The sequence below is a fragment of the Malaclemys terrapin genome, chromosome 1 (assembly GCF_027887155.1).
Source record: "Malaclemys terrapin pileata isolate rMalTer1 chromosome 1, rMalTer1.hap1, whole genome shotgun sequence".
NCBI classification, from domain to species: Eukaryota; Metazoa; Chordata; order Testudines; family Emydidae; genus Malaclemys; species Malaclemys terrapin.
In genome coordinates, this window is record NC_071505.1 from 175,122,600 (window position 1) to 175,144,429 (window position 21,830).

The window sequence follows — 21,830 nt, forward strand, 5'->3', positions numbered from 1 at the left end:
AAATGATACTTTACACAAACGACTGCAAGAGAAATGCATCTGAAGAAGTGAGGTTCTTACCCATGAAAGCTTATGCTCCCAATACTTCTGTTAGTCTTAAAGGTGCCACAGGACTCTCTGTTGCATTTTACAGATTCAGACTAACACGGCTACCCCTCTGATACTTGACTGCATGAGAAATGGGCATCTTGAGGATACTAAGGGTTTCAGATTGCCTTGATAAGATCAGAGCAATGTACAAAAAGAAACCACTGGAGAAAAGGAATACAGCACATTGACTTACACTACCTTTTTTACCAATACATGTATTTAAAAATGCAAGCAAGACAACTACGCAGTATTGGCAATCAATTTGTAAAAAGCAAAATCTGCTATTTACATACTGGAGCCTGTATAATTTAATTATTTTTAGTTAAAAATAAAAAGGGTGTAATTATATTTGACTGTTTAGTGATGTCAGGTTTGGAACATATTTCTGTGGGGGTTGAAGCCCTTTTATGAGTAGTGACTCTAAAATTAATGGAAGGACTTCTGGATTTTCCAAAAGAATCAGCAGTCAAGGCTCGATCAACTCATTAAGCACTCACAAACCATCACACAGACTTTTTTATATCCTTTAGTCCAGCCACTCCAGTAGTTGTTGTTGTTGTTTGGATTACTGTGGGAGCCCTAGTCATGGACCAAGTGGTGTAGCACACTGGGAAGAACTGGGGGATCAAAAGTTTGCAACACACCCATCACACTGCAACACTTTCTTTTCAGAGAACTTGCTCTCCTTAGCCAGCTCTGCAGCTTCTCCACTATGTCCACTTCTTGTCTTCTCTCTGACTGGCCCTCTGCCTCTTACATGCTCTGTGCCCGCTCCATTGCCTGTCACCCTACCTATCTGCTTCTCCTTCCCAAACTACCTGTCTGCTCCACCCCAACATACATAAACACACAGCTGCCACTAGCATCCCATCTCCCATCAGTCTCTGTCCCTGTAGGCCTATCCAACCTCTGTTGTTTCTCACTTGAAAGAGGATTAATGTGGCATAAAGCTAGTTCTTTATTTGATATGCAGAGGTGATATAAAATCTGGGCAACATTATGAAAATGTTTTTTCCCCTGCAACAGAATTGGAAACCCCATTTCCAGTCACCTGAAATTTTGACAGGCATTTACAAGTAAATACCAGTTCATTTAAAGCTTCTTGGATTAAAGTTTTTAAGAAGCAGTACATAAATGAAGATTACTATTATTTGATTCCTATTGCATAGAATTGTATGGTTTTGAATCTTTTATACTAGAATATATAGTGCCATAGAAGAGAAGTGTCAAGAAGATGATGAAGAAATAAAGATTTAAGTATCCATAGTTCTTAGGTTTTAGAATGGATTTTATTTGAAAGATATATTAGAAAAAACAACAACCAGAGCTCTGATCAAATAAATTCAACTTGCCTCAGCTGAATAGCAAGGTGCCTTCTGAGAACCTGGCACTAATTTACAAACAGTAATAGTTATACTGATAAGTAATGAATAAGTAATATGATAATACATGACACTTCTTTAGTGCCTTCCAGCATGGAATCTCAATAGCACTTTATACATTTAATGAAGCTTCTTATCACCTTAGTCCATTGTTTTGGATGAAGCTTCTTATCACCTTAGTCCATTGTTTTGTGAGGTAGATAACTATTATCGCAATTTTCCGGAATGAGAAACTGAGGCACGTGATTGTGATTTGTCCAAGTCCTGATTGTGAAGGAAAGTCAAACCAGTAACCAAGATTGTCTAACTCCAGGTCTTGTGCTATAATTTTTAAAATCAGACTAAACACAATGAAATATTCGATCTACGTTTGTATACAGTTCTGTGGGGAAAATTAGGTATTTAGAAATGCAGACATTACATACTGTGTGTTTTAAGCTATTCTTGATCACATTTGTACATCTGTCAAGTACAATAGTTGTTTTACTGACATCCACAACTGTACTTGTATTTAGCATTGGGGCCAGAACTAGCAAATTCCTGCTCTAGTGAGTAGACTTATTGACATCAGTAGTCCCAATGAGACAGATAGGATTGCTGGCATGAATAAAGTATTAAAAGATTGTCATTAATCTGTAAATCACTTTGTTCACTATTTTTGTTCATTTCTCTCACTATAAAGCTCACATTTTAAGAAAATAATTTTAACAGCAATAATTTTGCTCTCTTTGTATTTAATTTTTAAATGCATATCTCTGTTGCAATGTAAAATTAATGCTTAAAAGACAGTGTTTACTTAAAAGTGAGTTAGTTTCAAAAATGTTAAAAATAGCTTCAGGTACTACACCTCTTCCTTAGTCTCTTTGTCAGTTTTTGTGGTTTTGCAGTAGCATTTTTCCTATTTAAAAACTAGTGTTTTCTTACCCTTGTTGCTATGTGAAAAACCATCACAGACGTAGTGGAAACTGACTCACTAAAAGCTATACGCAAAGTGCTGTCAAAAGCAAAGCTATAATAATAAAGAGACCTTCTCTCACTTCTCTTCAGTTATAATAACTTTAACTATCAATAGAAGACTAATAAAACTCAGGAGTCCAATTTTTTTTAAGCACATGATGCCTCTTTAACAGACTTGCTTACATTTTGATATGAAACTCACCCTTTGCCCTCACCACAAATCTGTAGCTGACATGATGCCCTGTTTCTAGATGGATTTATTTTCATACATTAGTATCCCCTGTGTTTTTACAGGTGGGCAAAAAACTTCATTTGCTCAATGGAGTTATTTTTGACATACAATAACAAAATCCTCTTTAAACAAAAAAGAGTTGGAATTTCAGCACTTATAAATTAACTTGATTTGTGGGACTGTAATTGACCAACCAAGACAGATGTGTATCTGTTGGAGATTTAAGATGAACTTTACTGTGGAGAGCTTGATGGCTGAGCAGGCACTGGGCCTGGCAAGTGACAGGCCATGCTGCCTTTACATTATATACATCACTGCTTGGTTTTAGTCCCAATCCCATTCTTCCTGTGAGAGAGAGCTAAACTTTTCTCGTTTTTGCTATTTCTAAAGAAACAGAAAAGTGGTAATTCAGAGTGAATTCCAAAGTGCAAGAATTTAAAGAACATTAATTCGAACACTGTTAATTTCTCTTATCAGGGTCTTCTGATGTAGGATGTGAGCTGTTGGTTTTTTTTTTCTGGAGAGCCTCTGAAAATTCCAGAATGTGTTGGATTGTATTTTCACATGCTTTGGGCAGAGAGCTGTTCTGTTCAAAAAGGGTGATGCTATGTAGTGTATCCTAGTACAATCAAAGAGTAACCTGAAGTTCGGCTTTTGAGCTGAGGAGTGGAACTGCATCCCAAACCCAATAGGCCATCAGTTGGCCACTTCTCCCATAATCACTGCACCACACCTGAAGCTGGTGCGGGGGTTGGGGGAGGCATTGTCTGGCTTGCTGTAGGAAGGTATGTACCTCTTAAAGGGATACAGAGGCACGGAGTGAGTTTGCAGCAGCCACAGAGCAAGTCAGCGTGAGGATGCTGACCCATCCACCCAGCTGACCAGAATAGAGGGGAGTTTAAGTACATGCCAGGCAGGAAAAGCTCTCTTTTACCTGGACCAAGTGGAGCAGCATCCACCCTCCCACCCATGGAAGCAGTGAAATACCAGATTTGGTCAGGATCCCCTGTGGCACTGCACTAGTCATTCCTTTCTCAGGGGCCTGGGAAAGAATTTTTCACTTAGGCCAGTGGTCCCCAACTGAGGACCATGGCGGCGGATGAGCATCCGCCGAAATGCTGCCCACAATCGGCAGCATCAATAGGTGTTGCCACTGAAATGCCATCAACAAGCAGCGTCATCCAGAGGCGTCGCCGCCGAGATGCCACCTATTTTCGGCGGCGACACCTCTGGATGACACTGCTTGTCGGCAGTATTTCGGTGGATGCTCGTCCTCCGGCCAGTACGCGGGCGCACTTAGACACCCCACAGGCACTGCGTTGGGCCAATCTGGCAGTGAGGGGAAAAAGTGGGTGTTTTTTCACCTTCCCCACATCAGGATGAGAGGTGGTTTAGTTGGAAGCAAACATGGAAGGGGAGTTAGGCTATGAGCTTGCAACTCAATATGTTGACATGGGGAAGATATTCAGTGCAAGTACTCCATAGGAAAGGGATACAGTGGTCAGATGCATGGATTGTAGAGGATTTAAAGGAGGTATTTTTTAAAGAGTGGAAATGGGGGGAGGAGGTTGGTGCTCTTATGATTGGTAGAGCCACCACCACCCTTATTTCAGCCCACCTTAGCTGTAATTTGAGGGGGGAGCTGTAATATCCTGGCAGCAGGATGGGTAAGGAGGAGGGCTGACTAAATCCCCCTGGGTATATATTGAAATGATCATGGAATTACCTGCATTGTACACTTTTATCTGCAGGGTACTTACTCCCATACAGTTAATAATAAAGTTGCAACCTAATTAAACCCACATCTAGGGTCTCTTATTCCCCTCCTGGTATAGCCAGGCAAACCATTTATTTGCCTGTATAATGTCAACAAGATTATTTATGTTGTTTACTTTTTGAGACGTAGTGAACCCAAGTATTAACATGAAAACTACTGTTCAGATTACTTTTGCAAAATTGAAAATAAAAACTTGAAAACCTCAGTTCACACATCTGTCTTCATCTGTTTCCTACACCCCCTCCTAAAATGAAGATTGCTACTTATTTGCAATGTATACTGTATTTCATCCAGTTTTGTTATATTCAGTTACAGCTTCCTGGCTATACCCTGATCCAAAAGAGATACTGTTTGAATATGCTATTATAACTGCATCTTATGTCTAGTTATTTTTCGTAGCACACCTGCAGTCCACAATATGTTCCATTTATTTGAACAGTAAACCCATGTTTCCCATGCCTAATGAATTTTGACAGGCTGAATATTATTAGTTTCTTCAGTATGTTTCATCAGAGGATGGCATATTGCAGGTGTTTACTAGCTGATTATGAAAGTGTACTCATGCTTAACAGTAGTTCTTTTTACTCTCTATATAGAAGGGTAAAACCAGATGAGGGTACTGAAGGAAATGTGATTTGTGGTGATATATATTTTATATTTTTTTAAAAGGATATATATAAAAAGATGTTTTGGCATGTATTGAAGATAATGCAATTATTCATTTTATAACAATTACTTTGATTTGAGTCTTTTCTTGTTGTTTTGTTGTTTTCATGGGCTTTGGAAATGCCCAATTTTTTCTTTTAAAATACATCAGTAAATCCATGACTTGGTATTGGAGCTCCTCATAACATGCTTACTCTTTAATAAGTAAAACAAACCAGCCAGGGTCTATACAATTTCTAGGATTATGATAATTCTCAATATGAACAAAAGATGCATGTATGTTTTTCACATAATTGGCTCTTGATATCTATATTATTTTACATTAACTCTGTGCTTTGAATATGTTGATAAGTTGATAAAATGAAGGGAAAAGAGTAATAAGTGGGCTTTTTTGTATTGGTTTTGATTATCACATTATGTGCCATTTAGTTCACTTGCAGAATTTTAGACTGAGAATTATGATTCTGATGCATGCAGTCATTATATCTAAGCTGCCACTGATTTTTAAGCAAAACTCCCTATTAATAAATGTTAGGTTTAAACAAGCCTTTCCCAGCTGTAGATCTCAATGTGCTGTATAAAGAAGGATAAGTATCTGTATTTGCGTTTTTGCAGATGGGGAAATTGAGAATTAAACTAACCTATTCAAGGTCGTGCAGCAGTTTGGTGGCAGAGCTCAGAGTAGAACCCATGTCTCCTGATTCATAGTTCAGTTTAGTTTAGTTTCCTATCCATTTTACCAGGCAGCCTCCTATTAAACAGTTCATGGGGAATTCTGCTTAAAAATCAATGGGATAACATAGTTCTGAGTTTTTTGCATATTTTTCATATATCAAAATATATTTGTGCTTTCTAAGGTCCTTACCAAGGATCCTGTTACTTTTCTTTAGTTTTACTTTTTGTTTAGTTTTGTTTGTTTAATTTAATTTATTCCATGTTTTCTTTCTGTTTTGTTTTGTTTTTAGTTGTGTCTGGTAAGTTGAAATTTTATTGGCCATCTCCTAATCACCGTATCACTGTGACTGGAACTTCTCTTCCCCTTTCCATCCATACCCTTCCATGTCCTTCAACCAATCAGCTTCCATGTTTCACTTGTTATTGGCAAGACAGACTGCACAGAATAGATTCTGCATGAAGTATGGGTAACTTTTTGGCAAAGAGCAAAGGTAATGGGTTGCTAACTTTTTGTCTGTTTTTAAATAATGTGCAAGCTGATTCCTGATTTCATTTCCCCCTTGTTACCACACAAGTAGTACACCTCTACCTCGATATAACACTGTCCTCGGGAGCCAAAAAATCTTACCGTGTTATAGGTGAAACCGCGTTATATTGAACTATTGAACTTGCTTTGATCCACCGGAGTGCGCAGCCCTGCCCCCCCCGGAGCGCTGCTTTACCGTGTTATATCCGAATTCGTGTTATATCGGGTCGTGTTATATCGAGGCAGTGGTGTACTTAATGTTTTCCTGTATAATCAATTCAATTTATTTTAAAGATCCCAACAACAGTAGAAGTTATTTTTCCTTAGTAGCTAACAGCTGCAGTGTCCTATGTAGATAAATATTCATGACATGCCACACATGTACATTTGACCCTAGTTAAGAAAGCAAACTTACATTAATATTTTGTAAAGTGTTTTAATATTTTTTTTAATTTTTCCGGTGCAGTGAACACTGCGAGTGGGATTTCCAAAAGCACTCAGCTGCACTCTATCTCTGTTACCATTGAAGGCATTAGTAGTTTTACTATTTACTTTAGTGGGAGTAGAATTGGAACAACACCCCCAGTGCTTTTGTAAATCACACTCTAAATGACTGACCAACTGACTTTTCCCTTCTCCTCCTTCCATCTGCACAGTACTCCCTGAGCAACCCTCCTCGTAAATTGAAATACCGGGACCCCACTGCCTCTCTGATGGGCACTATTGTAGTCCTTCCTTTGTAATTATATAAGCTCTCAAACACAGTGACACCAGGTGCTATGTATCCTAGTGCAGCAGAATATAATTTAGAAACCCTAGGCTACTCTGTGTGGCATTGTGCCAACATCCATTAAAGAGGCAGTGAGGCCCCAAATATACCTTTATAGTAAAGAGGGTCAGTGCAAAGGCAGGATAGGGAGACTGAAAAACTATAAACAAGCACCCCTAAACCTAGTTTTCTAATCTTTCCCCACAGCCCAGTGGCAAACACCACTCAGTTTCCCAATCTACTTGCAATACTAAATTAAATCCCCTCTGTAGATGTCAAAAGTCCTCCAGTACCCCCCCTTTCAAGATATTAAATGTATCCAGGTTTTCTGTTTTAAAGGTATGATGATCACAATGGGTCTGTTATTATTTCTATTACTGGAATTTCTATGTGGGGCTTTACCTTGCATAGCTTCTTAGTTAAGCCATTCAACAAAATGTTAACATTTATGTCCAAGTATAAATCACCCCAAAATTTTGCTTATAATTTCTGAAAAGGAACATTTGGTGTATTTTATTCTGATCTAAATAGGGAGCATAATCATAGAATAGATAAATGGATAACTGAAAATATTGACCTGGATTAACAAAGAAAGCAAATTGTGCAGAAGGGATGTTGGGTATCCAGGGGTTTCATCTAGATAGGTCACAGTTGTTTGAGTCATAAAATATATTTCAAACTGCACCACCTACGTGACATGAGTAATTTAAGTTGTTTAAAGTGAAGGAAAAGCCCTCAAAAAAAGAAAAGAACATAAAATTGTTAAAATGACTGATTCAAAGCATTCACTTCACTCTGAACTCAGACAAGAGGGGAGAATAATTAATGCTTTGGACATCTGATAAGAAATGAATTTGAAAAATGTAAACAGTAAGTAAAAGGACTTTTCATTTAATGCAAATTTTTCCAGGTGTAAGAAGATACCACCTAACAGACTGTATATTCTATTTTTTCTGGGTTAGCCCCATCAGTGTATCTAATGCTGTCAAGTGCTCTCACTTATTTTTAATGTAACTGACATAATTTTTGACATTCTGTTTACTGCTAGATGAAATGGCCATTTAAGTCAGTGTAAATCAAACAGTTTGGACAATGCTGGCATGATTTATAATGTTAGGCTGAGCAGATGTTTCAAATTTGCCTTCATTTACATATATATTTTATTTGAACATGCCCTTGCCTCTGTGAATGAAGGAGGAATTCAGCCCCCACTGAAATTCATTCCTTTTCACTAATTGGATTGAAGGTTTTAAATGGTTACCATTTGCACAGTAGCATTTCTGGGGCTTTTGAGTTAAATGGAAAATTTTTGAGACCCTGACTTCATCAGATCGTTCTTATAAAAGCAACTAAAGGTCGTTTATTTCTCCTGAGCTTTCCTAAATCAAAGAGGGTGACTTTTGTGTATGTAAACCTGAATGTGCAATTACTCCATAGCATTTAGTACAGAAGTGGACAAAGTGTGACCTGTGAGCCAGATCCAGCCCAGAGATTTCTCCGTTATGATCTGTGGCCCCTCTCCTCTTTTAAGACCTGATTGTGACCCCTGTGATCATGCTGGTGAATGCTTATTTATGCAACTCAACTTATTAAAGTCAATGGAACTTAAATCTCGCTTGGCTAAAAGCTCACAAACTTGAATAAGGAATGTGTAATCAGGATCTTAATAGGGAGGAGCAGCACAAGAACCAACAATCTTGGGTCAAGATGAAGCACTGAATGTTGGAAGCTGCAGTCTCTTTGTGCCGCAGCTCCATATTAAAGGTTGTTTATAACACACTGAACAAATAAACAAATAAACAAATAAAATGTGGTGCTCAGGCACCAGGCAAGTTGCCATTTGACTTTCAGTGGGGTGAACTTTGGACTGCAGATTTTAGTGTATTTTTATCTTCTTCAGAACCTCCCCATTTTGTTGTGAAACCTCGTGACCAGGTGGCTGCATTGGGACGGACAGTGACTTTCCAGTGCGAAGCAACTGGAAACCCTCAACCAGCCATCTTTTGGCGGAGGGAGGGAAGTCAGGTAAAGCCAACTTTCTCTTCTTTCGTGCCAGTTTCTTTAACCAATAGTGCCAAATAGAGGATGGCAGTTCCTGCGCTTGTTTACCCACTCAAGATTACTGCTAAGCCTGCAAATGCTGGACCTCATCTGCATTATTATTGTAATACGTCATGTGAGTTTAAAAATATTGTATTTTGTGTACTAAATGGAAAGGAAAACTGTGTTCTGCTTACTGGGCTTGTCTTTTTCCTAAAAATTTAAAGGTCAGTATAGTAACAAGCTGGAAAGGATGAGTACATTCTTAGTGTGCTGTTAGAGTCACAATTTTCATTAAATGTTTCACTATTGAGAAAAATTAATGTAATATCTATAGAATAATTAGAGATGGGACCAAACCAAAATCCTGCATCCAAAAGTCCCAAGAGTTTGGATCCTGGCTTAGCACTGTAATTGGCTGAACTACAACATTATGTCCAAACACTATCACATTTTGAAAAAAAAGAATAGATCTGAGCTCTGTGGCTTGCGCTCACCCAGAAAAATAATCTGCTGTGTTTATGTATCTGTGGCTAACTCAGATGTGTACAGTACTGCAAGTTGCTTCTCCCTGTGCTTCAGTTTCCCTGTCTATAAAAAGGGGGTTAAAGATACTGACCTACTCTGTAAAATGCTTTGAGATGAAGAAAAGCACAATATAAAATCTAGTTGTTGTTGTTTAACACCCTAACATCACGTTTGGGGGGAACTTTTGAAGGGGACAAGTTGCATGAGGGATCATTTTCAGTGAAGATATAGGGTATTTCTCATTTTTCTGTTACTGAGAGTACTGATTGGGAGCTTGGTGGGTAGTTAAGCTTTTCTAAACAATAGTCAAAGTCAAACAGAGCTAGGGATTGGCTCCATTTTTTCTATTTGTTAAACATCTGTTTAAATAAAATAAATGATCTGACTAGACAAAAATTGAGCTGGTTATTTCTAGTGTTAGTTCATGATATAGGTAGGCTGCTACATTATGTGCATTTTTATTTGTTTGTTTTGGTGGAGGGGGCAAGGTTAGTAGGGTTGTTTGTTTTAATGCAAAACATCTTGGTTTTACTATATCCTTTTTTAATTTAGTAAGTGGCTAACAATATGTAGCTGGAAATGGAGAGGGAAAAGATTATTGACAAGTTTCTGTACTTATATTGTAATTGAAGATTCTCTATCCTCTTTATTTGGGCATTCTTAGGACAAGCAAAATGTAGTCAGACAAGAGACAGCAATAAAAATAGTGTCCATAAAGTATAGAGAACTTCAGATATTTTCCCCTCAAAATGCTAAGCCATAGATGAAAATCTGAAACCAGTATTTGATGTAACACATGTGTGTTATTTTGGTTTCAGCTCTGACTTTCATGACCACTGCTGGTACCATAGCATCTAACTTCAAACCAAAACTATGTAAAGGGAAACTTGCATAGGACTTTATATTATACAATGTAGTACTGGTTATAGAACAGAAACTATGATTAGTGAGACTAAAACATCAGTTTAAAAAGAAACCTATAAAACATTCCATTCACTTTCTGTCTCTATTCTTTAGCAGTCTAAAGTTTAAACACAAATAAATAAACTGGCATCTTTTTATACATTTTTGAAATAAAATCTATTTCACTACAAGAAATGCTGCAATCTTGATTTTGAAAGATGGTTGTGTGGTCATTTGCATGGACATTACTTATACAGTATGCAGAAAAACCACAATTGTTTGCCCAGTTATGGCATCTGTAGATATCAATACCTCTCCAACCAGGGGCGGCGCCAGGCACCAGCGCACCAAGCGCGTGCCTGGGGCGGCAAGCCACAGGGGGTGACGTGCCGGTTGCCATGAGGACGGCAGTCAGGCTTCCTGCGGCAGCATGCCTGCGGGAGGTCCCACAGTCCTGCGCCTTCGGCGTACCCACCACCGAATTGCCGCCGAAACCGTGTGACCAGCGGACTGCCCGCAGGTGCACCACCGAAAGCCACCTGACTGCCGTGCTGGGGGTGGCAAAATACAGAGAGCCGCCCCTGTCTCCAACACATATTTAAATTGAAGGAATATCTATTCTAGATTCCCATGAACGTTGGATCAGGCCTGTTAAGATGCATCCAAATACGGGTACACAGATGTGCCTTCTTTTTTAAAAAAACAGGCCTCATAATTAGTATACAATAATGAAATACTTTATATATATATATATATAAAACAGAGATATTTGATGTATAATGTGAATTTATAGCACATTATAACTTACACATGTTTAGGCATATTAAGATGAACATTGCAGATGTGTTATATTTTATCTAACCATTTCTTTCTCTCCCTAGAATCTGCTTTTCTCATACCAGCCGCCACAGTCATCCAGCCGCTTTTCAGTCTCCCAGATTGGTGACCTTACAATCACAAGCGTCCAGAGGTCTGACGTTGGGTACTATATCTGCCAGACTTTAAACATTGCAGGAAGTATCACAACAAAAGCATACTTGGAAGTTACTGATGGTAAAGTGAAGAAACTTTTATTTTACAATTACCAATTTTATTTAAAACCACAACTTCAGCAGTGGAAGAGCATGACTTCAATATTGGCAGGTTGATAGTGCTGGTTACCCAGGGGAGCTCGTGGAGGATTGTATTTCGGTGGCTAGCCTGAGCTGCTCCCCATGCTGCTGCGTCCACACGGCTATTTTTAGTGTGATCGCTCAAACAGAGCTAGAGCTTGTCTGTATACCCACTCAGGGAAGCACTCTCCCAGCTGCTATTTGGACATATCCTGAGTTACAGGACAGATAAGGTGAAATCCTGGCCCACCTGAAGTCAGTGGAAGTTTTGCCACTGACTTCAGACGGGCTAAGATTTTACACATAGAGTTTGGGTCAACTAACAAACTGGGTGAATGGCTATATGACAAAATTATCATTAGAAAATCCTGATTAGTCAATAACTGAAATTAATAGAGACATTGATATTATCTGTGATATAGAGGTTTTAAAGTATTTTTCATCCATGGTGTCATATCAGGATATTGCCACTGCTGTTAACTATACAAATGACAATTTTATAATTAATTTAAAATTAAATAGCAAGTAAGGTAAGACTGAAATATAAAGCCTATAGATGTATACATTATACAGACAATTACCTCCAAACCAAATATAATAGCCTACATTTATGTAGCATCTTTTCTCCATAAGGTCCTCAAAACACTTTACACACCTAACAAACTGAACTTCCAACTACACTGGGGATCATTTCAGCCATCACTGGAGTGAGAGATTTAACTGTGTACTGCAAAACATCAGAACAGGTTAGGACAGGAAGTAAAGTATAAATCATGCAATTGAAAATGCAGGGTGGCATTTAGATATGCAAATGTAATTACCTGAGTTGGAATTTGGCCAAAACATCACTGTTATCACTTTTGGTTGTGAAAAGTGTCATGGGATGTTGAATGATCACAAATTATCGAGACTTCAGTTTTATATTTCATGCTAACAAACCAGGTTTCAAGTCACATCAGCTCCCGTTAGGCTGTTGAATGGATATTGTTTTAAGTTGCAGTTATTTTATAGTGCCAGCACATCTCAGGATATTATGAGCTAGGAGGAGAAGCTACTGAAGTACAGTACTATAGGTTTTACTTCTGGGAAAATTGCTAATCTTCTGGTGCACACAACACATGGACAATAGTTTCTTGTTTGCATGAGTACTTAAAAGTACTTTGTGCCCGTTATGTAAATATAGTGTTTAAATGACTCATCACAGATAGTTAATTTATGTTGAGTGTAAGATGCAATAAAATTATTAGAAATACTGTGAAAGATTCTTACTATGATTTCAAATCAGTACTGTCAGATACATTTTCACAGAACTGAGTGTAAGGAAATGGTTGCAAAACATTTTTTTTAATTGAAAAATCTGATATTTTTCCAGACATTAACTTTGTACTTATTCCACCCTACCATTAGTCAGCTTCGTTCTAGGAAACAGTGTGTCTGCATATTTGCTGAATTATTCCCTTCTCATCCGCCCTCTTAGTTTTCTGTAAATGAATGTTCAAATTCCAAATCCCTATTTATACCGACCCATTGCATGGTAAGGTATATATAAATAGAAGAGTGTGCCTTTTCAAAGAAACTGAGAAATCCTTGTTTGTTTCATTATCACATCTAAAGACTATGGAACTCAGTGGGCCTAGAAGATGCCAACTCACAACCTCTGACACTCCTTCACCTCTGAAAATAGTGTATTCTATATCATGTTAATATTCTGTAGCCGTGCATCATATTAATATACCCAAAATAATGCATGCCTCGTACTTTAATTACTTGTTTAATTATCTTCAGTTTTTTTTCAAAGCCTCAAGCAATTGCTGTTGCTTAGCTGATTAGAAAATTGCTTTCAGTTGCAAAAAATCTATTTCCTGTTGTTTCTTCTGGCAGTGATTGCAGACCGGCCTCCCCCAGTCATTCGACAGGGTCCTGTGAATCAGACTGTAGCTGTGGATGGTACATTAGTACTCAGCTGTGTGGCCACAGGCACTGTAATGCCCACAATCCTCTGGAGAAAGGACGGGGTCCTCATCTCTACCCAGGACTCTCGCGTCAAGCAGCTGGAGACAGGAGCTTTACAGATCCGATACGCCAAGGTAGCTTGAAATGACAACGAATCTTTACACTGTTTGTAAAGGAGAATAAGCTTCAGCTTTGTAGTATGTGAAAATAATCTAAAACTCCACACACGTACATGCCACCTTAGTTCAGGATTTCACAGTTGCAAAGTAGTGTATACAGCAAAAAAAAAAAAAAAAAAAAGCCATTATGTTAATGCCCTTACACCATATACATTCATAGTTACAGTGTTAAAAGATGACAACTTTTTCTTCTGGCTTCACAGGTACAATTCAGGGTTTAGTTTCCTGTTCCTATATAGTACCTGTTCTTGTGCCTTTTTTGGTTCAAGATTACACATGCATATGTGCTACAAAGTATATGGAAGGTAGATCTTGACTATATTATATTATATTATATTATATATTTAAAGTGGTTAAGCAGCTCTGTGTGGATGACTTCCTTGGGGAATTGAAGCAGGATACCTGGTCAATATTTCTGTTCATTCCAGACAAGTTGTATGATGTATTAAAATATTGTACTGCTCTAGCACATCTGTGGTTACCTGCAGGCTCTTTGTGCCTTGGAACATCAAAGTAATAAAATTATGTCATTTGTAAGACTTCTCACCCAACAGTGTGCTACCTGATGATGTCGTGATTACCCAGTCACAGGAAACACCACTGTGCCAATGCAGAATTTGAACCTCTGACCTTCCATTTCTGAGTATTGTGTGTGTTTTTTGTTTTTCCTTTGGTGCTGCTACTTGAGTATAGTCTAATTTCTTTGATCATAACTCTTTTGAATTGTGATTAAGTCACAAGTGGACAAATAATCCCCTGTTCAGATTTGGATTGTAATAGTGTATGGGGATCCTTGTATTTGGTCTGTCACAGAGTAAAATTTACCCTAGTTCAGAGAGCCCAACCTGCATATGGCCCTGTGAACTACGTAAGCCCTGTTTTAAGGTTGAAATTGACTTCCTGAGGCCCTGCATAAATCCCTAAGCACCACTTAAGTGGGAGTTTAAGTAGTGCATAGGCCCTTGTGTGGGGCTTTCTGAGTTCATTTCTCCCCATGGACTTCAGTGGGAGTTTGGCAGGGTAAGGAGTGAATGAGGACTACAGGATTTGGCTGGTAGTTTTGTTCATTACAGAATGAGAAATAATACGTTAAAAAGTGTTTGCATTTTTCTGTGCCTTTTTAAATAGAATGGAATAAGTATGCACAGATTCTCACTTAGCAGTGAGAAGTTTCTGGTAGGGAAATTCTAATGTATTTATCCATATTCATGGTGATATACAGTTTTGTAATTACTTTTCAAGCCCACAAGTGCCTGATTGTTCCAAATATTTATTTTCCTCTCTTCCCACTCAGCTGGGTGACACTGGTCGGTACACCTGCATTGCCTCAACTCCAAGTGGCGAAGCTACCTGGAGTGCTTATATTGAGGTCCAAGGTAAATCAATCAGGTTTTCTCTGCTTGATGAAAATCAGAAATTAACATGCAAATGTTATCTAACTTTGTAATAAATTGATAATGCAGATGTGAACATCATTGAACCCCCCAACCCACTTTCTATCCATACTTAGCAATTTCTCCCTTTTCATTAGAATTTGGAGTTCCAGTGCAACCACCAAGACCGACTGACCCAAACTTGATTCCTAGTGCACCCTCAAAACCTGAAGTGACAGATGTCAGCAGAAATACAGTAACACTGTCATGGCAACCTAATTTGAATTCAGGTGCAACTCCGACGTCTTATATAATAGAGGCCTTCAGGTATTACGATTCTCATGTGATCTGGTTGTACTTACAGTTTATACATGGTTCAATTAGCATACTCTAACCTGCTGTTCTGTGTGTTTTATCCTTAGCCATGCATCTGGTAGCAGTTGGCAAACTGTAGCAGAAAATGTGAAAACTGAAAGTTTTGCAGTTAAAGGGCTGAAACCTAATGCAATTTACCTCTTCCTTGTGAGGGCAGCTAATGCATATGGACTTAGTGATCCTAGCCAGATATCTGACCCAGTGAAAACTCAAGGTAAATCTACTTACTGAAGCATTTAGGCTCCACAATGTCTGTGATGATATATTACAGAACAGTGTTAGATGTGGTGATCATACTTATGCTAACTTTAAAATGATGTCTATAAGTCACTGTATATACTAGATGGTAAACTTACATTGCTCAGAAGCTGCATTTTATTTAAAAGCTACTTGAAAAGGTTATCACATTGCCATAAGGGAACCCTAATCAATTTTAGCCAAATATAGTTACGCCTAATTGAGTGACCCATCTTAGCAGCACTGTTAGTCTTTGGCTTTGTGAAGTTTTCACACAAACCCCCAAATTCTGTGGAAATTACATAATTGTACTTAGATATTATCAATTTAAAAGGAGAATCAAGCTGTGGTTATGATTCAGAGAGAGAGAGCATGTAGTGTTATGTGCTGTATGTTGTATTGGGAAAGCAGAGAAATTAAAAATTTGGAGGATCCAGGATAGCACTTTATAAGTAAAGCGGAATCCTCAGCAAAATGCTTACTATTAAAGGCAGCGGCATATTATTGCCTGGGCCAACAAGGCATAGGCCTAGGGTGGCAAATTTGCGGGGGTGGCAAATTTGCTTGCTCCCTCCCCGGCCCCGCCCCAACTCCGCCACTTCCCCAAATCCCTGGCCCGCCTCCTCCCCCAGGCGCGCCGCGCTTCCCTCCTTCCACCTCCGTCCCAGGCTTGCTGCGCGAAAGCGCTGGGAGGGAGGGAGGAGAAGCGAGTAGCGGCATGCTCAGAGGCAGAGCGGAGGTGAGCTTAACCCTTGGTTAACCCCCCGCACCAGCTCACCTCCGCTCCACCGCCGCCATCCCCCAAGCACGCCACAACTCCCCTTCTCCCCCCTCTCTCCCAGGCTTGCCGCGGGGGAGCGGAGGTGAGCTGGCGCGGGGGGGCGGCAATTTTTTCAGGGCCTAGGGGCAGCAAATTTGTTTATCCTCCACTGATTAAAGGTAAGTCCAGTGCGGGAAGAGAGACTTCAGTAAAGCCACAACCCCTACAGTGAAGCAGATGCAATTAGTGTCCCCACACTACTATAATAACATTGCATAAATATGAGGAAGGAATCAACTGAAATACAATCACTATTCCTCTGGCAGATAGAAGTCATGAGCCCAGTAATATAATTATAATAAATTGTAATAAATTTAGATTAATATAGAAAACAAATGAAGTTGTGCCACAGCACTTAGGCACTGTGCATTCATGTGTTTCCAATCCAATAACTTTATTGAAGTCATGAGAACCAAAGATTGAGAAAATAACACAGATGTGAAAAACTTTTGAAGGTGAACCAATGCAGACAGCGGGAGTTATTAATCTGATGGCCAGTCTACCTCTAAACTCACAACACTAGTTGTCAGATAGGCAAATTACACATTTGCCATCAGATGTTCTAAAACACTCCTGAGAAAATGCACATACATAAATCTAACACAATATGACATTTATGCTTAAAGCAAAATTCTCTCTCTTCATCACCATATTATCTGAGTGCCTTTCAAGTATTTACTCCTGAGGGAATTCTGTGCCAAAAAATTAAAAATTATGCACACAATAATTTCAATTTCTGCAAAATTCTGCAAATTTTATTTGTCATTAAATAAATTTGGCTCCAGCATGGCAGTGGGGAGCACAGGCCACTGGCTGCATTGTGGTGGGAGATCACCCTGAAGCCCCCAGCTCCCCAGTACAGGGACTCAGCAGTAAGGCTGCATGTGACCCTGACACAGTGCAAAGGCTGGACCTGCCCCAGAAACACCCTGGGGTCCTGCCTCTCTGTGCTAGGCGCACCAGGTGTGAGTAGGCAGGCTCAGCCCAGCAGCATCCAAGTGTGGAGGGGCTTAGTGTGGGGAGATCCAGGTGTGAGGTGAGAGGTCTCTGTGTGAGGCAGTCTGGGTGCCGGCAGCTCAGTGAGAGATCTGGATGCACAGGGACTCGTTATGGGGGTCTGGGTGCAGGGGCAATGGGATTCTGCAGGGGATCCAGGGGATGGTGGTTGGGCTCAGCATTGGGGAGGAGGGGGGTGGTATCTGGGTGTGGGGAGATGGACCATGGCGGGGGAGAGGGGTGTCTGGGTGTGGGGGTTCAGTGCGGGGATCCGGGTGCTGGGGGAGTGGGGCTTGATAGGGTGGGGTTCTGGGTGTGGGGGCTTGTCAGAGGAGTTCAGGTGTAGGGAGGTAGGGCTTGTCAGGGTGAGGGTTTGATGAGCCTGCTTGAGGGGGAGCCCCAGCTGCTGCTAAGGTTGACGCTGCATATCGGGCTCCCGCTTCCCCCCGTGATTTCCCTCTCCCCTTTTCTTATCCACCCCCCTCCCCTCGCTTCCACATTCCCTTCCCCTGCCCTATTCCACCTCCTTCCTTCCCCACTGCCTCTTCCCCCACCCCCTTGCCCCCCTCCCTCATTTTACCCACCCCCACTTACCCAGCCCCACCATGGGCACTCACTGTTCCACAGAAAACAGGAAAAAGCAACAGAGGGTCCTGTGGCACCTTTAAGACTAACAGAAGTATTGGGAGCATAAGCTTTCGTGGGTAAGAACCTCACTTCTTCAGATGCAAGAAGAAGTGAGGTTCTTGCATCTGAAGAAGTGAGGTTCTTACCCATGAAAGCTTATGCTCCCAATACTTCTGTTAGTCTTAAGGGTGCCACAGGACCCTCTGTTGCTTTTTACAGATTCAGACTAACACGGCTACCCCTCTGATAGAAAACAGGAAGGCTCCCAGAACACAGAAGGGGAGAACAACTGGCACTAGGACTCAGGAGTCTGCATTCAGCTGCAGAGTCAGCAGAGCCCTAGAGGCAGCCTCTGAGCTGGGCAGTGATGTGTTTGTAGAAATGAGGGTGGAGGGTGGGCCATGGTACGTAACCCCCAGGGGTGGCAGCTTTGTATAATTGTTGGTGGTGCCAAGAATGGGTCCAAGTCCTGCTCCCCCACCCCCGCCACACACACACACACACACACACACACACACACACACACACACACCTGCCTAAGGCTCTGGGAGGGAGTTTGGGTGCAGGAGGGGGTTTGGGATGCGGGCTCTGGAACGGAGTTTGGGTGCTTGGTGCGGGGTATGGGGTTGGGGTGCAGGAGGGGGTTTGGGGTGCAGGCTCTTGGAGAGAGTTTGGGTGCAGGAGGGATGTGGGCTCTGGGAGGGAGTTTGGGTGCTGGTGCATGCTGGTGCAGGCTGGACTCTGGGCTGCTACAGGAGGGGATGTGGGAGGGGCTTTGGGGTACTGGGTGTGGGACGGGGTTTGGGTGCTGGATGTGGGCTCTGGGCAGGGGCAGGGGGTTGGGGTGTACAAGGGGGTAGAGGAGGGGGCCCTGAATTTGCTGGAGCCTAGGCACCATGGGCCCATACAAGTTGCCACCCCTGCTAACCCCGTGTGCCTCCCCCATGCCTCGCCTCTGTTTGGGGAGCAATCCCCCCCAAAAAACTGCACACATGGTCGCCACCCTCCCACAGCCAGGCTTCTGTTTGCTTCCCTGCTGTTTTCTGCAGGAAATGTGCAGCGGGACTGTTTTCTGCAGGCGCACAGTCCTGCAGAATCTCCCCAGGAGTAAAAATTTGTCTAGCTTGCCTCGTGCATAATAAATAGGGTTACCATACGTCCGGATTTTCCCGGACATGTCCGGCTTTTGGGGGCTCAAATCCCCGTCCGGGGGGAAATCCCCAAAAGCCGGGCATGTTCGGGAAAATCGGGAGGCTCGGCCGGGGCCTCTTTGTGCGGGGCCGGGGGCATGGTGCCGGGCCGGGCCCGCGGGGCTGGGAGCCGGGCCGGGGTCGGGGAGCCGGGAGCCGCGGGGCTGGGAGCCGGGTCGGGGAGCCGGTCCGGGGTTGGGGAGCTGGGAGCCGGGCCGGGCCCGCGGGGCTGGGAGCCGGGAGCCGCCGGCCCGCGGGGCTGGGAGCCGGGCTGGGGTCGGGGAGCCGGGAGCCGCGGGGCTGGGAGCCGGGTCGGGGTCGGGGAGCCGGGCCGGGCCCGCGGGGCTGGGAGCCGGGAGCCGCCGGACCGCGGGGCTGGGAGCCAGGCTGGGGTCGGGGAGCCGGGAGCCCCGGGGCTGGGAGCCGGGTCGGGGAGCCGGTCCGGGGTCGGGGAGCTGGGAGCCGGGCCGGGCCCGCGGGGCTGGGAGCCGGGAGCCGCCGGCCCGCGGGGCTGGGAGCCGGGCTGGGGTCGGGGAGCCGGGAGCCGCGGGGCTGGGAGCCGGGAGCCGCAGGGCTGGGAGCCGGGTCGGGGTCGGGGAGCCGGGAGCCGGGCCGGGCCCGCGGGGCTGGGAGCCGGGAGCCGCCGGCCCGCGGGGCTGGGAGCCGGGAGCCGCCGGCCCGCGGGGCTGGGAGCCGGGAGCCGCGGGGCTGGGAGCCGGGCCCGCGGGGCTGGGAGCCGGGAGCCGCGGGGCTGGGAGCCGGGTCGGGGAGCCGGGCCGGGGTTGGGGAGCTGGGAGCCGGGCCGGGCCCGCGGGGCTGGGAGCCGGGAGCCGCCGGCCCGCGGGGCTGGGAGCCGGGAGCCGCCGGCCTGCGGGGCTGGGAGCCGGGTCGGGGTCGGGGAGCCAGGCCGGGGTCGGGGAGCTGGGAGCCGGCCCGCGGCGCTGGGAGCTGGGAGCCGGGAGCTGGCCCGCGGCGCTGGGAGCCGGGCCGGGGTCGGGGAGCTGGGAGCCGGGCCGGGGTCGGGGGGCTGGGAGCCGGGGGTGGTCGGCCAGGGCCCGAGCCGACCCAGGCTGGAGCCGCCAGGGGCCAGCCTGGGCCGCGCCTCCTCCCCCCCACACTCCCCCTTACCTGCTTCAGGCTTCAAGCAGGGGAGGGGGCGGAGACTTTGGGAGGGGGCGGAGTTGGGGCGGGGGCGTGGGCGGGGTTGGGGGCGGGGCCGGGGCCCCTGGGAGTGTCCTCCATTAGGAGGCACAAAATATGGTAACCCTAATAATAAAAAGCCCTATCCTTATACCCCAGTGAGCCAGGGGGAGGGAGAGTAGCCAGGGGGAGGGAGAGTCTCTCTCTTTTGTTGACACACCCCCACCCCCACCCACCTCCCGACAGTGATCATGCAGGCAGGCACGCCCAGCCCCCTTCCCCGTCTCAGAGGCTGCTCCAGGCACGCTGAAATAAACACACTGCCTGGGCTGCCGGGGATGAGTTGCGTGTCCCCGGCAGATTTTTTTTTTTTTGCATTTTTCTGTTTGATGGGCACAGAAAAATGCAGGCCATATAAATTCTGCGCCCCTGCATCAGCGCAGAATCCCCCCAGGAGTAAGTATTTCAGAAGAGAAGTAAGAATGATAAACTCTCAATTTCTTCCTAACTAGCCTACAGGAGAATTAGTTTAGTATGTGCGCGTTTGGGGACATGCATTGTTGCCTGTGAGTATATCTACACTGAAATTAGAGGTGTGACTGCAGCATGCAAAGACATACCTGAGCTAGCCCAAATAATAGCTGTTAAGCTGCAGCAGCATGAGCTAGATGCTGGAGTGCATATCCTGGGTCCCAGTAAGTTTTATACAACCCATGCTACTGACCATGCTGCCACGACTTTGCTTCTATTGTTATTTGAGCAGCTAGATCGAAGTTGCTACATGTGCTGCAGTCACACCTCTGACTGCAGTGTAGACGTACCCTGTGCGAAGAAGTTCCTGAGGGAAAGCAAATCAAAGAAATGCGTTTTACATTTAATTCAATTTGGTTGGGTTTTTGTCATTCTCTTGTAAGAATTAATTCCACAATTTGGCTCACGCTCCTGCGAAAGTTCCATCCTCTGCACCTGCAAGCTTCCCCTATTGGTTGACAGTTTCATTGTTCCAATAGAACATAGCCATCGTGGGAGATCATGGTCACAGAGGGTGAGATGATCTCTCAGGTAGCTAGGGCTAATCCCATGGATGGGTGTAAATAACAAGACTGAGACCTTGAAGGGATTTCTGTGTTCTATGGGAAGTCAATGTAGGGGCAATTCTCTGGAGTTTCGTTGATATGGCAACCTGTGTTGCTATGCAGGCAGGCTGCTGTGTTCTATACCAGTTGAAGTTTTTAAGGATTTGTGGCTTCAATCCTAAATCTGAGTTGTTATATCAAGCCTGA

The 21,830-nt window shown here is 43.6% G+C and overlaps 1 protein-coding gene across 3 annotated transcripts in view; it reads left to right on the forward strand.

Moving 5' to 3' along the window:
• Positions 1-21,830, forward strand: part of ROBO1 (roundabout guidance receptor 1) — a 1,046,134-nt gene that overhangs the window by 946,865 nt on the left and 77,439 nt on the right. For all 3 annotated transcript variants that reach the window (XM_054047011.1, XM_054047019.1, XM_054047026.1), the window contains 6 exons: positions 8,975-9,099; positions 11,427-11,598; positions 13,539-13,744; positions 15,084-15,165; positions 15,321-15,489; positions 15,585-15,751. In XM_054047011.1, the coding sequence (XP_053902986.1) occupies positions 8,975-9,099; positions 11,427-11,598; positions 13,539-13,744; positions 15,084-15,165; positions 15,321-15,489; positions 15,585-15,751 (921 nt within the window). The remainder of the gene's footprint in view (positions 1-8,974; positions 9,100-11,426; positions 11,599-13,538; positions 13,745-15,083; positions 15,166-15,320; positions 15,490-15,584; positions 15,752-21,830) is intronic.